The 27,947-nt window shown below is 40.0% G+C and overlaps 1 protein-coding gene across 1 annotated transcript in view; it reads left to right on the top strand.

Moving 5' to 3' along the window:
* SPAG17 (sperm associated antigen 17) overlaps nt 1–27,947 on the top strand; it is a 259,656-nt gene that overhangs the window by 77,688 nt on the left and 154,021 nt on the right. The window contains exons 5-13 of the mRNA XM_069602119.1: nt 3,477–3,663; nt 5,160–5,354; nt 7,195–7,376; nt 12,339–12,500; nt 15,338–15,443; nt 15,696–15,808; nt 20,720–20,857; nt 20,943–21,056; nt 23,879–24,029. Coding sequence (XP_069458220.1) covers nt 3,477–3,663; nt 5,160–5,354; nt 7,195–7,376; nt 12,339–12,500; nt 15,338–15,443; nt 15,696–15,808; nt 20,720–20,857; nt 20,943–21,056; nt 23,879–24,029 — 1,348 coding nt within the window. The remainder of the gene's footprint in view (nt 1–3,476; nt 3,664–5,159; nt 5,355–7,194; nt 7,377–12,338; nt 12,501–15,337; nt 15,444–15,695; nt 15,809–20,719; nt 20,858–20,942; nt 21,057–23,878; nt 24,030–27,947) is intronic.

Below are 27,947 nucleotides of genomic sequence, written 5' to 3'. Positions count from 1 at the left end.
GCCTCCCTATTCATTGCCTCCACACCCCACCAAGGCTGCTCCCATGATGTCACCTATAACCACCCATACCTTTCAGCTCCTTGGTTCTCTAGCTGCATACTCTGTACTTTTTCCCACTTTTTAAGTCATTTCTATCTTTTGCCAACATCTCCTCCTATACCCAACTGATAAATATTGGAGTTACCAGCATGACCCCAGCTTCACTTCTCATATTTCTTGAGAACTTTTTCCCCAAGAGTCTTGTCTCTTCCCATGCCGTTAGCTACTATCTCTATGTTACTCACACCCAAACTTGTAACTCTAGTCAAATGTTTTTTCTTCTGGGAAGAGAACAATTGTATTCAACTGTTTCCTTGTCATCTCAGGAGCATCTCAGATTTAACAGGATCATTCTGAATAGTCTATCCACCTTAACTAAAAGCAATTTCCCATCCCAACACCTCTGTCTCTGTGAGTGGCACCATCAACCACCCTGTTACTCAAATTAAATCCAAGGTGTTATCTTTGTTGTTGCCTCCTCCTTCACGCCTCGTCTCGCATCTTTCACCCTGCAATTTCAACTTTCACAACAGATCTTAAATCATCCTCTTTTCTCCACTCTCCCAACACCTTAATCTGAATTACCATTAAGTATTATCTGGACTATTTCTAGAATTTACGTACTGGTCTCCTGTGTTCCTATGTGGCAACTTCACAGTAAGCCTCCATTTAAAACCATTATGGTCTTTACCATTGCATTTTTAATAACATGTAAATATGTGAATCCCCTACTCCAGAACCCTGGATGACCTGACCTATGCCTTGCTTCCCTCTCCTTATTCTGGCTGCTCTCTCCCTTGCCCACTCTCCTCCTGCTATACTCACTTCTTTTCAAGCCTTTGAGCACATTCATGTCCTTATGACTCAGGGCCTTTGCATACACAATTCACTTTTTCCCCACTTCTCACATGGATGACTCCTTATCCTTCAGGTCCTCATTCAAATGCCATTTCCTCAAAGGCCTTCCAGCACTAGCTTACTAGAGAGTGGTGAACTGTGTGTCTATTACTACATCACGTTTTATTCTTCATAAAATGCATGAACATCTCTCTGTTCATGTGCTTTTTTCCCTCTTTCTTCCCCAGTAGAGTGGAAACTCAAGGGAATAGAGCCCAGCCATATTTTATGGAACACCTTATGTCTGGTGCAGAGGGAAATGCAGAGGCTTTTTGTACCTCTGTACTTTCTCTTGTGCTTTTCTTGCTGCCTTACCCAAGGCTATTAGTGACATCTACAGCCTCCGCGGACATTTCCCTGTGCCGAGGAGCAGGTGGTGGGGAGGTTGAGTTTCCCACCACTAGCACCACTGGTTCCAAATAGGTAAAGGAGGACGTCAGGCTGTATATTGTCACCCTGCTTATTTAACTTATATGCAGAGTACATCATGAGAAACGCTGGGCTGGCAGAAGCACAAGCTGGAATCAAGATTGCCGGGAGAAATATCAATAACCTCAGATATGCAGATGACCCCACCCTTATGGCAGAAAGTGAACAAGAACTAAAGCGCCTCTTGATGAAAGTGAAAGAAGAGAGTAAAAATGTTGGCTTAAAGCTCAACATTCAGAAAACTAAAATCATGGCATCTGGTCCCATCACTTCATGGCAAATAGATGGGGAAACAGTGGAAACAGTGTCAGACTTTATTTTCTCAGGCTCCAAAATCACTGCAGATGTTGACTGCAGCCATGAAATTACAAGATGCTTGCTCCTTGGAAGGAAAGTTATGACCAACCTAGACAGCATATTAAAAAGCAAAGACATTACTTTGCCAGCAAAGGTCTGTCTAGTCAAGGCTATGGTTTTTCCTGTGGTCATGTATGGATGTGAGAGTTGGCTATAAAGAAAGCTGAGCACAGAAGAATTGATGCTTTTGAACTGTGGTGTTGAAGAAGACTCTTGAGAGTCCCTTGGACTGCAAGGAGATCCAACCAGTCCATCCTAAAGGAAATCAGTCCTGAATATTCATTGGAAGGGCTGATGCTGAAGCTGAAACTCCCATACTTTGGCCACCTAATGCAAACAACTGACTCATCTGAAAAGACCCTGATGCTGGGAATTATTAGATGCAGGAGGAGAAGGGAACAACAGAGGATGAGATAGTTGGATGGCATCACTGACTCAATGGACGTGAGTTTAAATAAACTCCGGGAGTTTGTGATGGACAGGGAGGCCTGGCATGTTGCAGTCCATGGGGTTGCAAAGAGTTGGACATGACTGAGTGACTTAACTGAACTGAACTGAGCACCACAGGTGCTAAGCATGTGTGGAGAGTCCATGGGCATCTCTGTCACATCCTCCGGGTGCTAAAGCTAAACCAGGTTCTCTGGAACCATCAACATCCAGAAGCCATGTGGAGGAGGCAAACACCCCTTTCCCCTCCTGTGCCAAGATTTGTTAGCTGGATCCCAAAGCAATATATCTTCTCTTTTCCTTATCTCTACTGTCTTAGAACAGAGTTCTTCAAATTTGCTCTTAAGAACTCAGGAAAACACAGAGCAATGTTGCTACAGTAGTTTTAGTTATATTTGTGTCCTATTTTGTTGAACATGGGGAAAGTAAATAACATAAACATATTCTGGGTCTTCTATATTATCCAATACTACCACATCATTTCAGTGAACTCAGTCTGTTTGTATTTATAACACATGAGAAAGTTGTAATTACATTATGAAATAATGTACAGAGGTTTTGGCAATTGTTTGGAAAGAAAAATGGTTTAAAAAAAAATAGGTCTTTAGTTGGTATGTGACAATCTCAGCATGCCCCAGAGCAGTGTATAAAGAATTAGCATTGCCAACCGAAGTGTTGTGTTAATCTCTTTGAACATATCAGATAGCAACCATTGATCCCATCTACACATTTTTTAAGTGGCACTATACCAAAAATAGTTTGTTAGTGCTCAGTTCCCCAAAGAGTCCTTTAACAGTTAAAAGTGGTTGACACACTTCTTAAACCTGGGAAAACTATCATGGAGATTCTAGGGGGGGTGGGGGGAGCATTCTTTCTGTTTCCCTTTTTATTTAAAATTTTTGTTTTGTTATCAACCCCACATGTCTGTAAGACAAAAATAGAGACCACCCCCGCCCCCGCCAGCTTAGACAACGTGATAAACCTAAGTCCCTGCCATCACAATGTATTAAGGATCCACCACCAACCTTCTCAGTTGGTTGGTTGTTAGGTCAGGCTTGGCTCCTTTAAGATGAATTCCCTTCAAGAGGGATGTGTGTATGACAGTCTCTTAGCATCCACCCTTCTTGGTGAATTGATGTACTTTCTCACAGCTTAGACTCAACCTGAAATCTCCACTCTCCTGGCCTGAAGAATGAATAAATGAGTAGAGGAGTGATTGCATGAAATAAAACATTAATTTACCTGATAGTAGGAAATCCATTGGCTGCTCACTATATGGTTTAATGAAAAGTATTCTGTCTTTCCAGGTCATAGAAGACAGATTTAAGATAGAAAAGGATAAAGTGAAAGCAAAATCTCCCAAGGAGAAGAAGTCCCCATCTGCCAAGGTTGCCAAAGGAAAGGGAAAGGACCAGACAGAGGCAAACACTGCCGTGAAAAAGACCACCCAGTTAGTGAGGAGGGGGGAAGAGGATGACATCAAACAATACATTGGTCAGTGAGATGCTGCTTTCGCTTCTTGCCCTATGACCTATGAACTTGAGAAATCATTCCAAGCACTATGCTTAATCTTCCCCAGGCTTTCCCCTTTTTTAAAACCATAAATCCCATGCTCCCCATGACACCTTGGTAGAAAAATATTTCTACTTGCAATTCATTTATGTTTTCAGCCAATATTTTTTAGCATGTGTCTTGCTATAGGCATATTTTCACAGTGCAAATAAAAGATGAAGTCACAAGCCAGTTGTGCTACCAAGCAGCTTAGTGTCTGTTTGGAAACATTTTGAGAAAGTCAGAGACACTTGTAAGGCAAAGCAAAAGTAATTATTGTCACAAATGAAACACAATACCAATAAAATCAGACCGGTTAATTTGTGATTCATGTAGAGCATATAGCTTCCTAACCTCAACTTCTCCGACTATGTTTGTCCTAGATAGAGCAACGAGAATTTTCTGTCATTTAGATTGTCTACATAAAAACTATTCAACTTAGACAGTTATGAGTTATTGCTCCTTTCCTGTGAATCTACATGGAGCTACTGTTGTTATGCACATTGTATTTAAATGAGATGGCAGGTCTTCCCATTCTTTACCAATTTGACTCCCATAATCTCTGCTCTAAACCTACTTACTTAGGAGCAGTTATATTATGGATTTCATGGGCTATATCAATACTGATTTGTTTTAGTAACTGAAGCAAAATCACTAGTTGAAAATCAAAAGTTTGTGCATCTGTTGCTCTGTTTTTAAGTTGATCTTAATGAACCATTGTGAGATGTAATGTTTTCATGTACCATCTATTATTGATATCAAATATGACAATTTTTCTCACCCCTCAGAATCTAATGTTCTAATATAAATTCGTGTTCTAACACTAATAGAACAATGTAGCCAGGATAAAATCAAGGAGAAAAATTTTAGGAATGTGCACAATATATATTTTAAAATTGAATGCAATAAATAATATTGTTGCTACATAACCCATACTCTGCATCCACACCTATTGACGTAAATACACAGAATGCTTTGGTAGGGAGTATGTTCATATTCAATATTTCCCTCTCCTGTAAACACCTCTACTTATAAAATATCACGAAGCTTCAGCTACTCGTAATTCAGGAGTAAAGCCAGATGTTGCTCAAGAGATTAGAACCAAGAAAAATTACAACCTAGACTTTTTTTTTTTTTTTCATGAAAATCCAAACACATTTTCCATGACGACAGGCCCTCTGTATGTTTGTCTTTCTATTATGCCTTTGTCTCATTTGCAACAGTGATTTAATATTTTGTAAAATGGCCACAGCCTTCTTACTGGAAGGGCAATAATGAAAACCAGTCAACAGGACTGCATTTCAGCCAACCCCACTGCTCTTGGCAAGCCCTGGGGATGATAAACGCATGCATAATGTATAGAGCCATTGAACTGGCTGCGTGCAACCTGTTCTCTTTTAAAATGATGGCTGCTCTTCTCTATGGTATTTTTTGAACAGACGATGAGCCAGATGACGGTGCCCAGCATTACTTTATAGTCGTGGGCTTCAACAATCCTCAGCTATTAGCGATCATGACGGAGCTTGGCATTCCCATAAGCAGCGTGATTAAAATATCTTCAGAGAATTATGAACCTCTGCAGACACACCTGGCAGCAGTTAGCCAACAGCAGGAAAGTTTTCTTCAGCCAGAAGGTATGCAGTCTGCTAAGCAACTTACCGAATCCTTGAATATTACCCACTGTCCTTAAAGAACAAATACAACTCTCTGTCCAAAACATAGTCCTATGATACATATATTATTAAATCCTTTTGAGACTGATTTGCTGTTTATGCTGCTTGCACTAGCCAGGTGTTGTAAATTTTGCAAATTCAAATCATACCGTGTTTCTATCCCTGCTTAGCCGCAGAGAACATAGAGTTGGTTATCCAACTCCTTTCTCAGGAATTTTGATATATAACTTTTACCCAAAGTATGTGCTGGATGGATCAACTGTAGAGAATCTTTTCTGCCAGCAGCCACAGTCACCAAATGGCCCTGGGGGGTGGTCATCACTTTGGATTCTTACTTGGCTTTGCTACTGGTTTATTGTGACAAATCAGAAGGGGCACTTATATTCCGGGCATTGGACCAGGAAGCTATAGGATGAAGTCCTACCTATACTGCTGTTCAGCTATTCTGAACCTCAGGGTCTTCCTCTAAGGGAATTGAACCAGATTCCCTCTATGGGAAGGGAACAAAACTCTACTGTGTGGGTACTAGAATTAGGATTCAGCATAAGCCTCTGCGATCTGGAAGTTCATGCTCTTTTTGCCATATGCTATTTCACTTTTTTGTTGTTTATTAGTAATATTTTTTGCACAGGACTTTGTAACTTACACAGCCACATCCCAATTTCTATAACACGACATTTTAAAATTTGCCATTCCAGGTTAGAAATAGCTAACCCTGATAATAATAGCTACCATTTATTGGGCATAGGCCTTGGAACTTGACTTAATGCTGAGGGCTTTAAGTGTGTTGATTCATGTAGTTTCCATGACAACTCTCGGAAGTATGTTTTATTATTTCCATTTTACAGGAAATGACTTTCAGTCTAGGGACAGCTATTAAGTAAAAGTCAGAATTCAAATCCAGCTACTCCTGTCTCAAAGGCTAGTTGTAACGTTAAATAATTATTATTGAAGCCAGTGAGAAAATGCTGACTCCTCTGCCCATGGAATTCTCCAGACAAGAATACTGGAGTGGGTAGCCATTTCCTTCTTCAGGAAATCTTCCCTACCCAGGGATCAAATCCAGGTCTCCTGCATTACAGGTAGATTCTTTACCATCTAAGCCACCAGAGAAACCTATAAGTTCCATAGTCTTTCTATTAAAAAATATTTAATATATAAAAATAAAATCACAGAAAGAGAGACTTTAGAATAATAAGATCTTAATAGTGGGACCTATTTAGTTATAGATGGAAATAAAATAAAACATGTCAGACAAATTTTCAAGTGTAACTTTATGGAAAACTGTCATTATTTTACAGTCAGAGTACAAATGCCCAGAGAAGCTAGTAGCTATTTCAATGTGGCCTAAAGTTAACTGAAGCAGAAATCATGGATCCAGTGTGTTTTTAGCCACGTAGAAAGGAGAACTGGATCAACTGCAGTTATGCATCAAACAAATGCTAAAATGGTCAAAAAGTGGTTTGGCAGGAAAATTTCTCCTCTACAGATACAGTATAGGAGTGATGGGAATATTGGCCATAGTTAGCTCCCCAAATGTGTGACCGTATTATTATCTTTCTAGGCTTCAACTGTAAAATAAAGGGGTTGGAAAAGCTCATATTTAATAACAGTTTCAGCAGTAAAATCCTCTGATGTTTAATTATATAGTCCAGGTCCAAACACTTCTCAAAATCACCTTTATTTGTATTTTCTGGTACTGTACAGACACTGGGCAATGTATATGACTCACCACAAGCACGGCAAGTGGGATGAAATTCAGCACTCTCATTTTGCAGTATAAACATGTTGCTCTTATTAGAAATAGAAGCTGAAAAACTGAAGAAAGAGAATGGCATAAAAGAACTTGAAATCTTCTGGAAGTACTTGGAACCAATCCTGAATAACCAGAAACCAGGAACAAATCTCTTTGATGTCGCTCAGCTTGAATACACGGTCAAGGCTGACAAGTTTCCTTCTGACTGGTCAGACAGCGAGATGTTGGTTAGTATATGCATTAGTGAGACGGACTAGTTTGAACATGTGACACTGTGCTTCCATTTGCCCCATCCGTTCATTCCACAGATACTTATTGATCACTGTCTATAGAGAAGGTTTTGTGCTAGGCTGGTTTATCTTCAAGACAATGGGCACATTGAATGTCTGATAATGGCTATAGCCTGATACTTCAGCTTTTAGTGTATGAATTAATGTCAAAGGAATAAGATGTAGATAAAGATAAAGCATGGTAATTATTTTATTTGGTGATATGTGGGTTTGCTTCATACCTTAAGGCTCTAGGCAGCAGAGTCTTAATATATATAAATTATGAAAATACTAAATTTTACAGTTTGTTGAATTACATTGTCTTTCTTTTTTATGCATTAGTTCAAGACATTGTTCTTCTAGGCCTTTGCTTTTATTGCCAAAATTGTATTTTTAATTTATTTGCCTGACAAGGTTTATCTTAATAGAATGACTTGACCCCAAGCCAACAATTAGCAGGCATTTCCTGAGTGTATTTATTGGCCCCCTGCTTTTGAGGTACTTGCAGAAAGGCAAGACCAAAATCATGAAACAGAGAAGCAGTGTTCAAGATGCCACACATCTGCATGCTCTGTTATATGAAACACTCTGTTTCTTACTAATTCAGAAAAAGAAGAATTGGGATGCTCTGAAAAGTAACGAAATCTATATATATATGAGGGTGTTGTAAAAAAGAATGTTGAGCAACTACTTATTACAGATGTTGGGAAAGATATCCATATCCAGTCATTCCTGTTATAAAAAAAAAGAGACCTCTCAGGTCTCTTTCTGGCTGACCACGTGTTCCAACAATGAGGGAACCAGGAGTGTTGAAGCCCTTACAGGGTAATATATGTCAGTATTGAAAGGACTTGAACTGAAAGCAGTCCTGGAGAAGGACCACATCAATTGTGTCCTGAAGGAAGCTGGGAGAAACAGGATGGAAGGGGAGGATGAGTGTCTGTGGACAGTGACTGTGGGTAGCTCCCAAACAAACAAAATGCAAACCTGACAGTCTGCGAGGAAAAGAATGACATCAAATCCTGGAGTTTCTGAGCCAAAGGGTAGGCTGCTCATAACCATGGGTTGCCACATGCGCAGTTCGCACTATGAGAATCCCTGATTCTGTTACCTTGAGATGGATGTGCACTGGCTGAATTATGTGAAAACACTAGGGAGGGAAGCCTAGATTTGAACCTTGAAGGACAGACAGGATTTGAATAAGTAGCGATGGATACATCAGGTTGAGTGACAAAGATTGTTAACATAAGGTATTGGATGTTACCATGTAGAAACAGAACACTTAAGTCTCATACTATTGGCAGCTATTGTTATTATTGGTTAGGCACTAAGCTGTGTCCAACTCTTTGCAACCCCATGGACTGTAGCCTACCAGGCTCTTCTGTCCATAGGATTTCCCATGCAAAAATACTAAAGTGGGTTGCCATTTTCTTCTTCAGGGGACCTTCCTGACCCAGGGATCAAACCCGCATTTCCCATGTCCCCTGCATTAGCAGGCAGATTCTTTACCACTGAACCATCAGGGAAATCTACTTTGGCAGTAGAAAGAATAAATACTAGCCTTGATGGGAAGATCCCCTGGAGAAGGGAATGGCTACCCACTCCAGTATTCTGGCCTGGAGAACTCCATGGACAGATGAGCCTGGCAGCTGACAGTCCACGGGGTCGCAAAGAGTCAGACACAACTAAGTGACTTTCACTATCACTAAGATACATGAAAACAAAGCTGAACATAGAAAATCTGTGGCTGAAGGCAAAGCTGGTTATTGTGAAATCCCTCTGCTTTGCATCACCCCATTCCTTCACCTAGACATCTTCCTCTGTCCCGCTTTGTCTTTCAGTCCCCTACCTCCTAAACCTGAGCTCAGAAAAGAGTCCACCTGTCCTTCACAAATTCATGTTAAGTTGGGCCATGTTTCTCTATCCCAGAGATACTGGCACTCCAGGTACTGTCATACTGTGACTACTCCATCCTGTTTTCTTGGAGTTCTAGATTATTTCCAGCAAATGTGAGATGTGTTTGGGAAAGAGGCTATAGCCCTGGGATCCTGAAACACCATTTCAAAGGCAGCTGTCTACTCTATCTTGATGATAAACCAGCTCTTCTTCCAAGAATTTAAAAATGTATCCTAACTTTAAAACTCACATCCACAAATTTAAGTTTTGTGGAAACAGTCCTCCTGTCATTTGGACCAAGTTTTGGCCACATACCTTCGAAAGAACTCAGGTACAATTTTGATTTAATAGAGCACAGGAGATCCCAGCCATATAGATCTTGAATCCTCTGTCCATGGGATTTCCCAGGCAAGAATACTGGAGTGGGTTGCCATTTCCTTCTCCAGGAGATTTTTCCTAACCCAGGAATCAAACTTGCATATCCTATGTCTCATGCGTTACAGGCAGATTTTTTACCTGCTGAGCCATCAGGGAAGATGAATCATAATTAAGGGGAGGCAATACAGAGTCTTCTAAGGCAGCCTCAAACCAAGAACATTTTGCTCCTGCTCTAACTAGGGCTCCCTTCTGTGTGTCTTATGTCCTCCCAGACAGAGGCTGAGAGGAGCTGATGTGCATTGAGCTCAGGGTAGAAAACATTCCATTGCATCCTCGGTACACAGATGTGAACATCAAGACACACAGTTGCAACTCCAAAAGACCCAGCACCATTCACAGCATCCTGTTTCCTATGCCAATATTAAAAGCTTTCTGCTCATTAGATTTTAATCACTCCATTTAAAAAACAGTTTTTATTATTTTTTGGCCACACCATGTGGCACGTGGAATATTCATTCCCAACCCAGGATAGAACTGGTATCCGCTGCAGGGAAGTGCAGAATCTTAACCATTGGACTGTCAGGGAGGTCCCTAATCATTCCATTTTTTAAAGAAAGTGAATGTGGCTATATTTTCCTTTTTAAAAATATAGAGTGGAAGAATTTAAATGGCAATTAAAGTTAAGAACTTTCATGTTGGAAAATAATATCAGTTTGAAATACTGTTGGGAATTTACTGGTGGCTCAGACGGTAAAGAATCTGCCTGCAATGCAGGAGACCCAGGTTCAATCCCTGGTTAAGGAAGATCCCCTGAAGAAAAGGAATGGCTACAGACTCCAGTATTCTGGCCTGGAGAATTCCATGGACAGAGGAGCTTGGCAGGCTACAGTCCACGGGGTAGCAAAGAGTTGGGCATGACTAAGAGACTAACACATTTACACACATATGTACCTTATGCACATATACTCTGAACTTCAGAACTAGAAGATTAATGTCTAGAGTCTCTAGTTGGGCTATGAGGTAAATGAGGAAGGTGAATGAGGAAGGTAAATGAGGAAATGAGATCAATCAACTGTGCTGCCCGAACAGACATACCAATCTTCTATCAGCCACTTTGCAAGTATTTATTGAACATCAGCTTCATGCCAGAGCTGTAATCTGGGTCCACCTGCAGCAGACTTTTAGAGCCAAGGCATGCCTTTACAAGGTCCAGTTTGTGAGTGAGCAACCCAGCACAAATAATGATGGACAAAGAAAGCCTTAAAAGCAGTTCAGTAATAGAGTGGGGTTTCAGAAGAAAAGGCCTTTGGGTTTAATACTGAAAATCAAAATTAATTGTAACCTTAGGATCACTTGAAAAATATAAAAGTAATAAACCTATTTCTAATACAAGTAGCCTACATACATACTGTAGATAGATGGTATTACACTCTCAGCTCTATCTGTAAGTTGATAATGGCCTCACATCCAAGCCAGGAGCCAGCCAAGTAGTCGTCTTTCTCTCTGGAAGAAGGAAAGCATTAGTACCTTTGGCTGCAAACAAGCAGGCTGTATTTCTGCTGAACCCAGGTAACGAAAGCTTTACATCAAATAAATGCCCATCAAGAAGTGCTAACTGCCTATGAACGACATCTGCAACATCTCAAGTTAAGCCCTGCGTTGCTGAAATAATTTTCTGGCTTTTAGCATGTAATTTGCTGTTTGATTTAAAAAGAAATTAGCTAGTTAAGCTAAGGGATAATTGACCAGAAGCTTTTACTCTATTTCTTATAAATACAAGCACGCAAAAATATGTTTCTGTGCCAGAATATGGACAGAGAATATTAGGTTGAAGTTTTACTGAGGAATTCTCAGCCCTGGAGGGGACCCATGAAGCCCAGACTAAGAGGTGTGCTGTAAGGATGTGCAAAGCTGGCTTGTCTCTGGACTCCTGCCAGGCTGAGTCACTGGCCCCACTAGGAGCTTTCTCCCTCTACTTTAGCACTTCAGCTTGGAAACAGGAGGAGCCTATCTAATCCTCCTTTGCTTTCAAGCAGACTTAATGATAACTGTGCTTTTCCACGTCTGGAAATGAAAGCCAAGGTAATAGAGATATCTGATCTATGACCTGCTTGCCAGATCATAAAACTTGTAGGTATCATAGTAGTATTGGTCTATCAGGATCTCTTAGGGTTTTCTCCCTAAAGGTAGCACAGGTGAGGAGAGGAAGAAATCCTGATGGCACACACTGCAGTGTGCTTTTGTGGGGAGTGTGGGAGATTTCCATTGCAATTCTTGTGTGGCCGATGCAAGAATTCCAGCTTGCCTTCGGCTGATGATGTGGAAATTACCTATCTCATGAGTTGCTTTGGGAATGGAGATGCCTAGAAAATAGGCCTGTCTGCTGAAGTGAACGAATATGGCATTTTCTGCCTTGTTGAAGCATTAATTAGACTCTTAAAATATTAGGCAGCCAGAAGCCCTCCAAAGGGAACAGTCTGCATTATGGTGAACAGGAAGGGCCAGAAGGGTTCAGGGGTTGGGGTCCAGCTGGGAAAGGGCTTCCCTGTGAAAATCATAGGTTTGGCTCTAAGGGAGATATAAACCATACCTCTGATTCCAATAATATGAAGCCAAGAACTAATTGTTGTTAATTCTCACCCGTAGCTGGGATTGGGCACCGAAATTTTTGAAAATGTTGCCTGTCTGATGTACGACACCCTGGATTGGAAAAGGCAGCACCAGCACTATTTGGAAAGCATGCGGCTTATTAACGTCCCACAGGTGGTCAGTGAGAAGTCTGTCTTTGAAGTGACGTTGATTCCTGAGGTAGGCACATGCTGGAGTGTCTTCAGTGGGCCGAACGATTCATTAAACAACTTAATTTTCACATTTATAAGGCATATGAAGAAAAAAATCACAAATGTTGGTAGCAAGGGGACTCTGCCTGCTGCTGTTTAACAGGTGAGGGTGGGATCAAGGACCCCAGGTACAGTAGTAAAGATACCCATATGGTAGGGACTTAATGAAGCTCCCCAACTACCTTCCAACTATCATTCCACAGAGGGCATGATAGAACCTACTTTTCAGCCATGGTGCAATAAATAACATCTGGAACCAGAAGGGCTATTGATAACTTAATCACCATGTTTATGTGCATGCTAAGTCGCTTCAGTGGTGTCCGATTCTGAGACCCCATGGACTGTAGCCTGCCAGGCTCCTCTTCCCATGGGATTCTCCAGGCAAGATTACTGGAGTGAGTTGCCATGCCCTCCTCCAGGGGATCTTCCTGACCCAGGGGTCAAACCCGCATCTCTTATGTCTCCTGCCTTGGCAGGCAGGTTCTTTACCACTAGCATCACCTGGGAAGCCCAACCATTGTTATTTAACACCTAGTCTGTGCTGGCACTGTACCAGGTGCTGGCAATACAGTAATGAACAAGATCTATCCCCTGTCCTCCTCACTGAGATTAAGCTTTAAAGGGAACGGCAGTCAAGTTCAAGGTGGTTTCAATTTAGCATGAGGAGTGCTGGGAGGATAGTCAGCCGAGGTTGCAGGAGGAGCTATAAATATGGCACCTAGCCTGCTCCTGAGCAAAGGAGGTTAGAGAGACAGGAATCAAGAAGGCCTTACCAGGCAGAGTAAGTGATGGGCTGAAGGCTGAGGATAAATTGCCTGGGTAAAGCCTGGTTGGGGAGAGGGACAGGGTGGTACTCTCGAGAAAGGGGCATAGACGTTACAAAGACAAGGAGGTCAAAACAAAGAAGTATTATGGCCAGAACCACACCACAGGGTGGGGCAGTGCTTCTAGGCCATATGTACAGAGTGGAGAACAGCAACAAAAGCTGGAAAGGTGGGAGCCAGGATGTTCTTGGGTGCTGAGCTCAAGAGTTTGGGTTTTATCCTGAAAGCAATGGGAACCATTCAAGGATTCTCAGAGGGAGAATGGCACGATTCTGAATCACCCTAGGGAAGAAAATCTTCTTGACTCTTGGTGCCCCATCTTCCCATCCCTTTCCTGGTAATTACTTCAGTTCAGTCGCTTAGTCGTGTCCGACTCTGTGTGACCCCATGGACTACAGCACGCCAGGCCACCCTGTCCATCACCAACTCCCAGAGTTTACTCAAAGTCATGTCCATTGAGTTGGTGATGCCATCCAACCATCTCATCCTCTGTCGTCCCCTTCTACTTCTGCTTTCAATCTTTCCCAGCATCAGAGTCTTTTCAAATGAGTCAGCTCTTCACATCATATGGCCAAAGTATTGGAGTTTCAGCTTTAACATCAGTCCTTCCAATGAATATTCAGGACTGATTTCCTTTAGGAGGACTGGTTGGATCTCCTTGCAGTCCAAGGGACACTCAAGAGTCTTCTCCAACACCACAGTTCAAAAGCATCAATTCTGTGGCACTCAGCTTTCTTTATAGTCCAACTCTCACATACATAACTACTGGAAAAACCATAGCCTTGACTAGACAGACCTTTGTTGGCAAAGTAATGTCCCTGCTTTTTAATATGCTATCTAGGTTAGTCATAACTTTCCTTCCAAGGAGCAAGTGTCTTTTAATTTCATGGTTGCAGTCACCATCTTCAGTGATTTTTGGAGTAAAAAAAAAAAAATAAAGTCTATCACTGTTTCTATTTGCCATAAAGTTATAGGACCAGATACCATGATCTTAGTTTTCTAAATGTTGAGCTTGAAGCCTCTTTAATCAAGAGCCTCTTTAGTTCTTCCCTTTCTGCCATAAGGGTGGTGTTATCTGCATATCTGAGGTTATTGATATTTCTTCTGGCAATCTTGATTCTAGCTTGTGCTTCATCTAGCCCAGCCTTTCTCATGATGTACTCTGCATATAAGTTAAATAAGCAGAATGACAATATACAGCCTTGATGTACTCCTTTCCCTATTTGGAACCAGTCTGTTGTTCCATGTCCAGTTCTAACTCTTGCTTCCTGACCTGCATACAGATTTCTCAGGAGGCAGGTCAGGTGATCTGGTATTCCCATCTCTTTCAGAATTTTCCACAGTTTATTGTGATCCACATAGTCAAAGGCTTTGGCATAGTCAATAAAGCAGAAATAGATTTTTTTCTGGAACTCTCTTGCTTTTTCCATGATCCAGCAGATATTGGCAATTTGATCTCTGGTTCCTCTGCCTTTTCTAAAACCAGCTTGGACATCTGGAATATCATGGTTGATGTATTGTTGAAGCCTGGCTTGGAGAATTTTGAGCATTACTTTTACTAGCATGTGAGATGAGTGCAATTGTGCAGTAGTTTGAGCGTTCTTTAGCATTGCCTTTCTTTGCGATTGGAATAAAAACTGACTTTTCCAGTCGTGTGGCCACTGCTGAGTTTTCCAAATTTGTTGGCATATTGAGTGCAACACTTTCACAGCATCATCTTTTAGGATTTAAAATAGCTCAACTGGAATTCTATTGCTTATTGGGTTCTATTAGGAAAAAACTGAGAAATCTCCATACCCATTAACTTCTTTCCTTCTGTGGACCAAATTTGCTTATTTGACCCTCATATTAGCAAATGATTTTGTGGTGTGAACAGAATCATACAACCTCAGAATCCCGTCAAAATCCCATCATACCAGCATTGGATGAAAGCATCTCTCAACTGGATGTTTCAATTGTTCCTTTTTAATTGTTCTTTTAGCCTCCACAACCTGTTGTTGCAATCCCTGGAAAGAAGAAAACGCAACCATATGAAGAGCCACAGATTCCAGCTCCTCCTCCAGCAACACTGCTACCACCACCACCAGGCATGTATGGAACAGCTGGGAATCAATGTCAGGAGCTGGTGCTTTAGGGAAATCGGTGATGGGAGCTGGCGCTTTAGGGAAATCAGTGTCGGGAGCTGGCACTTTAGGGGATGATTGTCCTCCAGGTTGTTTACACATCTCTCTCCACCCCTAGCTCCTGGTTTATCAGGACATGATCAGAGGTTGAATCTGTGGATGGAAGAAATGGACAGCACATTTTAACTGAACAACAATATTTTGCATCTTTTACAGTGGCTTCCGTCATCACAAATGAAGTAGACATGAGATACTACAATGATTTGCTGAATCCAATCCCAGAAGAATTCATTTCTGTGCCCTTGATACTGCATTGTATGCTGGAACAGGTAGGTGGATAGATCCTGGAGCTTTCTTCCCAGGTGGGTGACCTGTAGTCAGGTACTTCATCTCCCTTTCTTTTTCAAAAAACTATTTTAAAAATAGGCTCATAATACCTGAATGCATTCTCCTTTACAAAGATTAGGACATTTTAGATACAGCTAAAATTTTCTTATGAGCTTCAATCCTCTTTCCTTTGCTATGCTCTGGAACCATTTATATAACATGCCCTGAAGTTTTGGTAGACATATGTTTAAATACTATCAGGTGTCATTTTAATGAAAGGGAAAGGAATTGGGCAGGTGGACGGGGTGGTTAATGGTCTTCAACTGCATTTAAAGTTTCTTTTACTCTTGTAGATTTAATCAGATTTTTCTATTTTTGAGGCCAATTTTAGTCATTCATCTTTTAAAATAAATGTCCATTTTATTTGTGTTTTCAATATCCTAGAAGCCCTTTATTCACTAATATACATTTAAAAATTCTCTCTGTATCAGTTATGTCCCTTCCCTATGACCAATGTTACTTATTAGTGCCCTCTTTTCGTGATCATAGATGTCAATGGTTTATCGATTGTTGGTCTTTACAAAAAACCAGCATTTTTTTCATTGATCCACTCCTTTTTACTTTACTAATTTCTTCATTTATCTTTATTATTTCCTTCTTCCTACTTTCTTTGGTTTATTTAGCAATTCATTTTAATTGAAAGTTCACTTGGTTTACTTTCTATTTCACTTTACTTAAGCCTATGCATTTTGAGTATTTCTTGGACACATCATAATGCATTCAGTGTACTCAGGTCTAAGTCTTTTAATTTCCACTGGTTGTTGTCCATTTCTAATTTTATTCCATTATGGTCAGTAAACATGATCGATCTGGGTGTTAAAAAAATTTTTTTTTAATTTCCCAGACTTCCTGTATGACCTAGTACACATGGTCAATTCTTATGAGTGCTATATATGCATTTGAGTGTTATTAGCTCATTTAATTCTTGGAATAACCCTAGGGAGCAGGAACTATTTTTATTTCCATTTTGCAGATAAGGAAACTGAGGCATAAAAGAGGTTAAGTAACTTGTCCAAGCAGTAAGTGACAGAAACTGCTTTTGAATCTTATCAGTCTACGTGGGAAAGTATTTTCATAGCATTGCTCTGTTGTGGTCTTCCTTCTCAAGTTGCTGATAAGAAGTCTGACATCAACTGGATACTTTTCCCTTTATTTTTGTTGTCCAGTTGCTAAGTCGTGTCTGACTCTTTGCAACCTCATGAACTATACCATACCAGGCTTCTCTGTCCATCACTGTCTTCCTGAGTTTGCTCAAACTCATGTCCATTGAGTCAGTGATGCCCTCCAACCATCTCATCCTCAGTCGTCCCTTTCTCCTCCTGCCTTCAATCTTTCCCATCATCAGAGTCATTTCCAGTGAGTCAATTCTTTACATCAGGTGGCCAAAGTATTGGAGCTTCAGATTCAGCATCAGCCCTTCCAATGAATATTTTCCTTTATAAGTAATCTATTTTTTCATTCTGGTAGCTATTGGAGTTTTCTTTTTATAATCGATAACACAAGGGTGTGTGTAGATATGGATTTGTTTTATCATTGTCTTTATGATTGAAAAGATTAAAGTCTGGTTTCTGATAACATTCTGAGTAAAATCAAAATTCCTTATGCTGATCCATAAAGATACTAAAAATATGGTTCTGGGCTGCTTCTGTCATTTCCTGCCCCCCACCACACACACACTCATACCATTGGTCATAGACCTTCTAGTTTTTCCTTACATATACTAATTGCACCTTAGTGTTTTCACTCTAACTTCCCTTCCTGGAAAATTTTGCTCCCACATGTCTGCCTGTTGGATACTCAGTCATTCAGTCCTCAGAGAACACAGTGCTCCTGAGGTAGGCTTTCTCTGACCACTTGGTCTAAAGAAGGCCCACAACAACAAAAAGTGCTCTCTACTGCTTCACCTTATTTTACTTTCTTACAACAACTGCTTTTGCAAGAATATGTTTCTTTGCTTTATGTCTTTCTTCTTCTCACTAGAATGTAAGCTCCATGCAAGTAGGGACCTGACTTAGTTTTTTGTTTTATTTGTTCTCAGCTGTGCTGAGTCTTCACTGCTGCCTGCGGGTATTCTCTAGTTGCAGGGAGTGGGGGCTACTCTCTAGTAGCAGTGCATGGGCTTCTCATTGCAGTGGCTTCTCTTGTTTGCAGAGGATGAGGTCTACTGTGCACAAGAGTTATGGGCTCAAGAGTTACAGTGTGTGGGCTTAGTTGTCCTGAGGCATATGGAATCTTCTCGGACCAGGGATTGAACCCGTGTCCCCTGCGTTGGCAGGCAGACTCGTAACCGCTGGACTGCCAATGAAGTCCCTAATCTAGTCTTGTTCATTGCTCTCTGTTCAGCATCCAATAACCTAACCCATAATAGACACGATATGTATTTGTTCAATTATGTCTTCAAATATTATTTCTATTTATTTATCCTAAATGTTATTAGGGCTTCTCTGATGGCTCAGCAATAAAGAATCTGCCTGCAATGCAGAAAGATAAAGATTTGATCCCTGGGTCAGGGAGATCTCCTGGAGGAGGAAATGGCAACCCACTCCAGTATTCTTGCCCAAAAAGTCCCAGGGACAGAGAAGCCTGCAAGTTTGCAGTCCAAAGTGTTGCAAAGAGTTGGATGTAACTGAACACACACACACTTATTATTAGATGGATGTTGGAATTTCTGGGTTTCTCCTCCATGTTTTTGAAATTTTCTTGCAACTTTACCCCTTTGAGACTTTCAGCTTAAGATTTCCAACTAACTCATTTTTCTATGGAGTCCAGTCTGCTCTTGAAATTTTGTTCAACAGTAACTTTTTAAAATGATAAATTCTTTAATTTACCTTATAACTGCCTATTGTTCTTGCTTCATGTACGTAACACATTCCTTTATCTCACTGAATATTAAAATGTTTTTAGATTCTATCATCTGTTACCTCCATTATATATTTTGTTTGCTGACTGCTTTAGTCTTCTAACCAATTAGGTAAACACATTTACATTTATTTGCCTTTAATTACCCAATAACATTTTGAGGAGATCAGTATTTTACTATATCAATACATTTATAAAAGTTCAACAGCCTTAGAGAGCTTATAGTATCATTTTATTTATCTTAGTCTTCCTTATTTTTTTCAACTTAGAGCAACAAACATTTATTAACCATCTACTGTTTTCCAGGTACCAAAGGTGACAGACAGTTGATGAGCTCAGTGCCTGACACATAGACTCTGATAAAAGATACATGTTGGCTGAACACAAGCTTAATAATAAAGGGATGAAGAATTAAAATATAAGAGGAATCGGGTGGGATATTATTAGAGGGAATATTAGAATTTTTAACATTTCAGAGTTGGAACAGTTCCATATGGTCTTTTGTGATCGGAGTGGGTCCAAGAGATGGTAGGAAGAGAGAAAGTGGAGATAGAAGTGACTATTTGAAAAGTAAGGTGTTGATAAACAGTAAGAGTGTAAGACTGTTTTGCTATTGTTCTCAACAGGGGGAGTTGCCTCAAATGGGGCATTTGGCAATGTCTGGAAATACTTTTGGTTGCCACAGTTGAAGGTGTTCTACCAGCATCAAATGGCTCAAGGCCAGGGATGCTGCTAAACATTCCATATAGTGCACAAGATAGCCCCCATGACAAAAAGCATCTAGTCCAAATGCCTTAAGTTTCAAGGTTGAGAACTCCTGCAGAGGGGTGTGAAATCAGAGGGTGATTTCAGTATTTAAGGTGAAGAGAACAATTATAAATTAGGTGCCTATCTTGATTACATTTCAACTTTTTTGTTTACCATGTAAAATTGAACAAGACGATCAATATTTCTAGACCTCACTTTTCCCATAAAAAGCAGAATATTACCCTTATCTCACTGTCTATAACTTTTCTATCTTGGAGATTTAACCTGAACCCCCAGTTCCTTATCTCACTGTCTATAACTTTTCTATCTTGGAGATTTAACCTGAACCCCCAGTTCCACCCACTAAGTAGTTTTGGACTACTTTTTAGTAGTCTAAATTAGTTTCTGAACTACTAATTAGGGCCAGGCACCTAATTTCACTCACTCTAGTTCCATTTATGTAAAATAGGAAATAATACCCGCTTGGCAATATTGCTGTGAGGCTTAAATGAGATAATGTACGTAAAAGTGCCCCACACATGCTTAGCATGTGCTAGGCACTCAATAAATATTTATTGGATCCAAAGATATGAAATCAAGGTTTTGAGTGCTTTAAGAGAATGAATGAATCATTAAAATATATATTAATATTGTTATTTTTATTTCTATTATGGTAAATTTTGTTTTTTACCATTTGCATTTTGTGTTGTCTGTTCTAATGCATGCATTAAAATTATACTTCAATACATAGGTTATAAACATTATCCCTTTTATTTTGGTAGTCACTGGTTAATTATACTGCCACTTTGTATAATCACCATACTTTTGGGTAGAAACTGCCTTCTTTTTACTAAAAGCAAAGGAAATACATAAATATCAATAAAGAGCTGACCATTAAAACTAATACCTCCCAACTTTTCCCTGATAGCTTACTTGGTAAAGAATCCACCTGCAATGCAGGAGACCCTGGTTTGTTTCCTGGGTCTGGAAGATCCACTGGAGAAGGGATAGGCTACCCACTCCAGTATTCTTGGGCTTCCCTTGTGGTTCAACTGGTAAAGAATCTGCCTGCAATGTGGGAGACCTGGGTTCGATCCCTGGGTTGAGAAGATCCCCTGGAGAAGGGAAAGGCTACCCACTCTGGTATTCTGGCCTGGAGAATTCCATGGACTGTATATAGTCCATGGGATCACAGAGTCGGACACGACTGAGTGACTTTCTTTCCTCCCAACTCTTTCTATCAACAGGTTGTAGCAAGTGAAGAAGATCTTGTCCCACCAAGTCTTGTAGAGCTGCCTCCCAGGGCAGATGGGTTGGACTACAGAATAGCAGCTCACATCGTATCCATCTTGCCCTCTCTCTGTCTGACAGAGAGGGAGAAAAAGGTCAGATGGTATGAGAAATCCAAAAAGTATGCATGCTTTGAAAAGTATGAATTCTCTCTTAAAATCATTATTTTAATTTGAATAGAATCTCCATGAAATATTCTTATCTGAAGAAGAAAATGAAAGCAAACCAGTGCAAACAGGCCCTCTCCTGCTTAACTATCATGATGCCCACGCCCACAAGAAGTACATGCTAAAGGTAATAATTGACCGAGTTACCCAGAGGATAACTGATGCAAGAAAGATCATTTGTAATTATTCAGCTGTAGAATCTTTTTTAATATAAATTTATTTACTTTAATTGGAGGCTAATTACTTTACAATATTGTATTGGTTTTGCCATACATTGACATGAATCCGCCATGGGTATACATGTGTTCCCCATCCTGAACCCCCCTCCCACGTCCCTCCCCATACCATCCCTCTGGGTCATCCCAGTGCACCAGCCTCGAGCATCCTGTATTATGCATCAAACCTGGACTGGCAATTATTTTCACATATGATAATATACATGTTTCAATGCCATTCTCCCAAATCATCCCACCTTCGCCCTCTTCCAGAGAATCCAAAACACTGTTCTATACCTGTGTCTCTTTTGCTGTCTCACATACAGGATTATCGCTACCATCTTTCTAAATTCCATAATATGTGTTATTATAGTGTATTGGTGTTTTTCATTCTGGCTTACTTCACTCTGTATAATAGGCTCCAGTTTCATCCGCCTCATTAGAACTGATTCAAATGTATTCTTTTTAATGGCTGAGTGATACTCCATTGTGTATATGTACTACTGCTTTCTTATCCATTCATCTGCTGATGGACATCTAGGTTGCTTCCATGTCCTGGCTATTGTAAACAGTGCTGTGATGAACACTGGGGTACACGTATCTCTTTCAATTCTGGTTTCCTTGGTGTGTATGCCCAGCAGTGGGATTGCTGGGTCATATGGCAGTTCTATTTGTAGTTTTTTAAGGAATCTCCACACTGTTCTCCATAGTGGCTGTACTAGTTTGCATTCCCACCAACAGTGTAAGAGGGTTCCCTTTTCTCCACACCCTCTCCACCATTTATTGCTTGTAGACTTTTGGATAGCAGCCATTCTGACTGGCATGAAATGATACCTCATTGTGGTTTTGATTTGCATTTCTCTGATAATGAGTGATGTTGAGCATCTTTTCATGTGTTTGTTAGTCATCTGTATGTCTTCTTTGGAGAAATGTCTGTTTAGTTCTTTGGCCCATTTTTTGATTGGGTCATTTATTTTTCTGGAAATGAGCTGCAAGAGTTGCTTGTATATTTTTGAGATTAATTCGTCAGTTGCTTCATTTGCTATTATTTTCTCCCATTCTGAAGGCTGTCTTTTCACCTTGCTTAGAGTTTCCTTTGCTTAGAGCTTTTAATTTTAATTAGAGCCCATTTGTTTATTTTTGCTTTTATTTCCAATATTCTTGGAGGTGGGTCATAGAGGATCCTGCTGTGATTTATGTCGGAGAGTGTTTTGCCTATGTTCTCCTCTAGGAGTTTTATAGTTTCTGGTCTTACGTTTAGATCTTTAACCCATTTTGAGTTTATTTTTGTGTATGGTGTTAGAAAGTGTTCTAGTTTCATTCTTTTACCAATTGTTGACCAGTTTTCCCAGCACCACTTGTTAAAGAGATTGTCTTTTCTCCATTGTATATTCTTGCCTCCTTTGTCAAAGATAAGGTGTCCATAGGTGAGTGGATTTATCTCTGGGCTTTCTATTTTGTTCCATTGATCTATATTTCTGTCTTTGTGCCAGTACCATACTGTCTTGATGACTGTGGCTTTGTAGTAGAGCCTGAAGTCAGGCAGGTTGATTCCTCCAGTTCCATTCTTCTTTTTCAAGATTGCTTTGGCTATTTGAGGCTTTTTTGTATTTCCATACAAACTGTGAAAGTATTTGTTCTAGCTCTCTGAAAAATACCATTGGTAGCTTGATAGGGATTGTATTGAATCTATAGATTGCTTTGGGAAGTATTCTCATTTTCACTATATTGATTCTTCCAATCCATGAACATGGTATATTTCTCCATCTGTTAGTGTCCTCTTTGATTTCTTTCACCTGTGTTTTATAATTTTCTATATATAGGTCTTTTGTTTCTTCAGGTAGGTATATTCCTAAGTATTTTATTCTTTTCATTGCAATGGTAAATAGAATTGTTTCCTTAATCTCTCTTTCTATTTTCTCATTATTAGTGTATAGGAATGCAAGAGATTTCTATGTGTTGATTTTATATCCTGCAACTTTACTATATTCCTTGATTAGCTATAGTAATTTTCTGGTGGAGTCTTTAGGGTTTTCTATGTAGAGGATCATGTCATCTGCAAACAGTGAGAGTTTTATGTCCTCTTTTCCAATTTGGATTCCTTTTATTTCTTTTTCTGCTCTGATTGCTGTGGCCAAAACTTCCAAAACTATGTTGGATAGTAGTGATGAAAGTGGGCACCCTTGTCTTGTTCCTGACTATAGGAGAAATGCTAGAAATCTTAATTCAATAGCTTACCAATGCTGATTAAAAGTAATCTACAAAGTAGATACCTGCAAAGTAAGACATGAATGAAAGAAAAAGTACACCAGCAAAGAAAACTGGTCCACGTATAGAGGGTCAATGAACCATTAAATTCATTTCAGCTACACCAAATATGTATTAAAACCTTGTAGTTATGTGCTTTATGTATCTGCTAATATGGAAAAAAAAAACACTAGTGGAGGCAAGAAAAGAATCTAAGAAGGGAGGCAGGAATATATTTGAGACTTTGGCAGTTTGTCACTGTGAATAAGGAATCCATCATTTCTGTGCACCAAGAATCTCTGGCAAAGTGAGAAGTAGCTTTTTTGACCTTCAGCAAAATACCAACGGTTTGTCTTCCCCAATTACGATTGATTTCCCCTGTTCCCAGATAATGAGAGCAAAGGTATCATGTTTTGCCTTCTCCATATGCATAAGGCAGTTGACAGCTTATTTTAACGTCTTCTGTCACATTGCTCTTTTTCATCAGGACCTAAAGAATTTTGATCCAGTTCAAATTGAACAAGAGATGCAGTCCAAGTTGCCACTGTGGGAATTCCTTAAATTCCCTCTACCTCCGCCATGGAATAGCACGAAACGTCTAGCTACAATTCATGAGCTCATGCACTTTTGTACAAGTGGTGAGTACATTGCTTCATTGTAGCTTAAACTCATTCATTTATGGTCATGTGTGCCTCTAATGATTATACCCCCATCTGCAAAAAGATTTTTGTTATTGTCCTTTCAGAGGCTGGGGAGTATTTTGATTGACTACAGTTTCTTTTTATTTTGATTAATGTCATTAACAGCAGGATGATAACTACAACATTCTTCAATTTGATGCCCTGGGTTTTCATTCTGCTGTGTTTCTATGACAAGAGTAATCCCCTTCTTTCTTCCTCCTCCCTGCCTCCCTCTCCCCGTCTACTCATTAACAGGATTGGAGATGACATGGTAGTCCCCATCCTAGTTAAGAGGAGAACTGAGAGTACCCCTCGTGGGCAGTGTGTATGCCTGGGTGTGGTGTGTATGCACGTGTGCTCAGTGGTTTTCTGACTCCTTGTGACCCTTTGGACTGTTAGCCTTCCAGGCTCCTCCGTTTATGGGATTTCCTGGGCAAGAATACTGGAGTGGGTTGTCATTTCCTCCTCCAAGGGATCTTCCCAACCCAGGAATTGAGCCCATGTCTCCAGTGTCTCCTGCATTGCAGGTGGATTCTTTACTCGCTGAGCCGTATGCTAAGTGTTAATTCCAGTTCATCTCTCACAATAGGAAGGTGTGTTGTATGTTCTTTAAGGACAGTAGAAAGAAGGGTCATTAAAAATATCTAAAATTCAGCTTCTTATTGCAGAGCTCATGGGGATTTCAAGATAAAGACAATCATTTCCTGAAACACAAATCTTATTTCCAGCTGAAGCAATAGGCAGATATATTGCTGCTTATAAGAAGAAATAGGAAATTACATAGACATCTTGATTTGATCTAGATTAAAAAAAATGCAGATTGTTCCTTCTCCTTTCATCTAACTCTAAGACAGTTATGAAATCTTTGTACTTTGATTTCTTTTTTTCATTTTTAGTAGCCTTAGTAATAGCCAGATTTTTAAAAATGTTAATTGAAGGATAATTTTTTTACAATGATGTGTTGGTTTCTTCCATACAACAACATAAATCAGTCATAAGTATCATATGTCTCCTCCGTCTTGATCCTCCCTCCCAACTCCCACCCCATCCCACCCCTCTAGGTTGTCACAGAGCCCTGGATTGAGCTTCCTATGTTACATGGCAGCTTCCCACTAACTGTTTTAACACATGGTAATGCATATGTTTCCATGACATTCTCTCAGTTGGTCCCACCCTCTCCTTCTCCTGTAGTGCCCACAAGTCTGTTCTCTACATCTGCATCTCTGTTCCTGCCCTGCAAGTAGGCTCCTCAGTCCCATTTTTCTGAAGTCCATACGTATTCACTAATATATGATATTTGGTCTTTTTCTGACTTACTGCACTGTGTATAACAAGCTCTAGGTGCATCCACCTTACTACAACTGATTCAAATCGGTTCCCTTTATGGCTGAGTAATATTGGTGTGTGTGTGTGTGTGTGTGTATACCACCCCTTCTTTATCCATTCCTCTGTTGATAGACATCTAAGACATGTCCTAGCTGTTATAAATAGTGTTGCAATGAACATTGGGGTACATGTGTTTTTTTTTAATTACTGTTTCTTCAGAGTATATGCCCAGTAGTGAGATTGCTGGGTCATAATGGTAGTTTTATTCCTAGTTTAAGAAACCTCCATACTGTTCTCCATAGTGCCTGTATCAATTTATATTCCCACAAACTCTGCAAGAGAGGTTCCCTTTTCTCCACATCCCCTCCAACATTAATTGTTTGTAGATTTTTTTATGTTGGCCATTCTGATCAGTGTGAGGAGATATCTCAGTGGTAAAGAACCTGCCTGCCAATGCAAGAGATGTGGGTTTGATCCTTGGGTCAGGAAGATCCCCTGGAGAAAGAAATGGCAACCCACTTCAGTATTCTTGCCTGGGAAATCCCATGGACAGAGGAGCCTGGTGGGCTACAGTCCATGGGATTGCAGAAAGAGTTGGACATGATTTAGCAACTAAACAGCAGCACATTCTGACCAGTGTGAGGTGATACCTGATCGTACTTTTGATTTGTATTTTGCTAATAATGAGTGCTATTGAGCATTTTTTCATGTATTTATGAATCTGTATGTCTTCTTTGGAGAAATGTCTGCTTAAGCCTTCTGCTCAATTTTTTGATTGGGTTGTTTGCTTTTCTGATACTGAACTACATGAATTGCTTGTGTATTTTGGAGATTAATCCTTTGTCAGTTGCTTTGTTTGCAATTATTTTCTCCCATTCTGAAGGTTGTCATCTCACCTTGTTTATGGTTTCCTTTGCTGTGCAAAAGCTTTTAAGTTTAATTAGGTCCAATTTGTTTATTCTGTCTATTTGCATTACTCTAGAAGGTGTGTCCTAGAGGATCTTGCTGCCATTTATGTCAAAGAGTACTCTGCCTATGTTTCCCTCTAAGAGTTTTATAGTTTCTGGTCTATAATTTAGGTATCTAACCCATTTTTAGTTTATTTTTGTGTATAGTATTAGGAAGTGCTCTAATTTCATTCTTTTACACATTAGCTGTCTGGTTTCCCCAGCACCACTTATTGAAGAAACTGAAAAAAAAAGAAACAAAATTTTTAATACTGTCATGCTGTCAACCTCATGGAAATGGGCCTGGGTGTGTCATGTCTATTATTTCCATAATCATCCTCTTCCTGGTGTCCTGAGAACATCTGTCCTTTCCTCTTCTCCTTCTGCCTTGTGATATGACCTCATTCTCTCTCTACCTTGGTTCTACACACAGCACAGGATTCTTTTCTTTTTAATATGAAAAAGTACATTTATTGAATCATTTTTCACAGTAGCAAAATACTAGAAACAAACTAGCCCATCAAAAGCTCTCATTAAAATATCAGACACCTGTGTGGTACAAGATCATGTATCTTAACAACCTGGAGGGCTATCTCTATCATGATATGGAACAGCCTCCTATTAAGTTTAAAAAGAAAAGGAAACCAAGGATAAGAAGAGGATGATTAGTATGCTAACATTTGCTTTTGTCTTTTATGGGGAAAATGTGTAACACATATTCTTTTTTATACAATTTTTCAAAGGTCACTCTCCAGTTATATTTATTATAAAATATTGGCTGTATTCCCCACATTGTAAATTACACAAGATTCTTATTTTTGTTGCCATCACTGAAACTTCCCATACACATATCCTGCTCGTATGTCCCATCCTGGACCCTTGTTCCTCCACCTCTCCTTCCTCTTTTATCCTTCTTCATGTTTAAGTGAAAGTTGGTCAGTCATGTCCAACTCTTTGCGACCCCATGTACTATATAGTCCGTGGAATTCTCCAGGCCAGAATACTGGAGTGGGTAGCCTTTCCCTTCTCCAGGGGATCTTCCCAACTCGGGGATTGAACCCAGGTCTCCCACATTGCAGATGGATTCTTTACCAGCTGAGCCACAAGGGAAGCCCAAGAATACTGGAGTGGGTAGCCTATCCCTTCTCCAGCAGATCTTCCCGACCCCCGAATCTAACTGGGGTCTCCTGCACTACAGGCAGATTTCTTAATGCTTAATAGGTCCAAATTCTCAATTTCCTTGAAAGTTGTTCCTTCGCAGCACTATTTATTTCAGTAAATACCAACTCTTTTCTACGCAAACCTTAGAGTCATCCCTGGTTCTTTTTTTATGCCCCACAACCAATCCCACCACATCTCTCACTACCAGCCCAGCCCAGTCCGGCACCACCTCTCACTTGAACTATTTCAGTAATTTTCCAGTTGGTCTCCAAGCTTTCCCTTTTTACCTACAGTCTTTTCTTCACATAATAGCAGGAATGACCCTTCCAAAAGATTAGTCAGATCCTGTTCCTCCTTGACTCAAAACCCTCTCGTGATCACCCATTTCCCTCAAAGTAAAATCTAAACTTTTTGAGCTCATCCTCAGTCAAATTCTCATTGT

Source organism: Ovis canadensis, chromosome 1 (assembly GCF_042477335.2).
Source record: "Ovis canadensis isolate MfBH-ARS-UI-01 breed Bighorn chromosome 1, ARS-UI_OviCan_v2, whole genome shotgun sequence".
NCBI lineage: Eukaryota > Metazoa > Chordata > Mammalia > Artiodactyla > Bovidae > Ovis > Ovis canadensis.
Note: the sequence above shows the minus strand (reverse complement) of the source record. Positions and strands in the feature narration are given on the sequence as shown.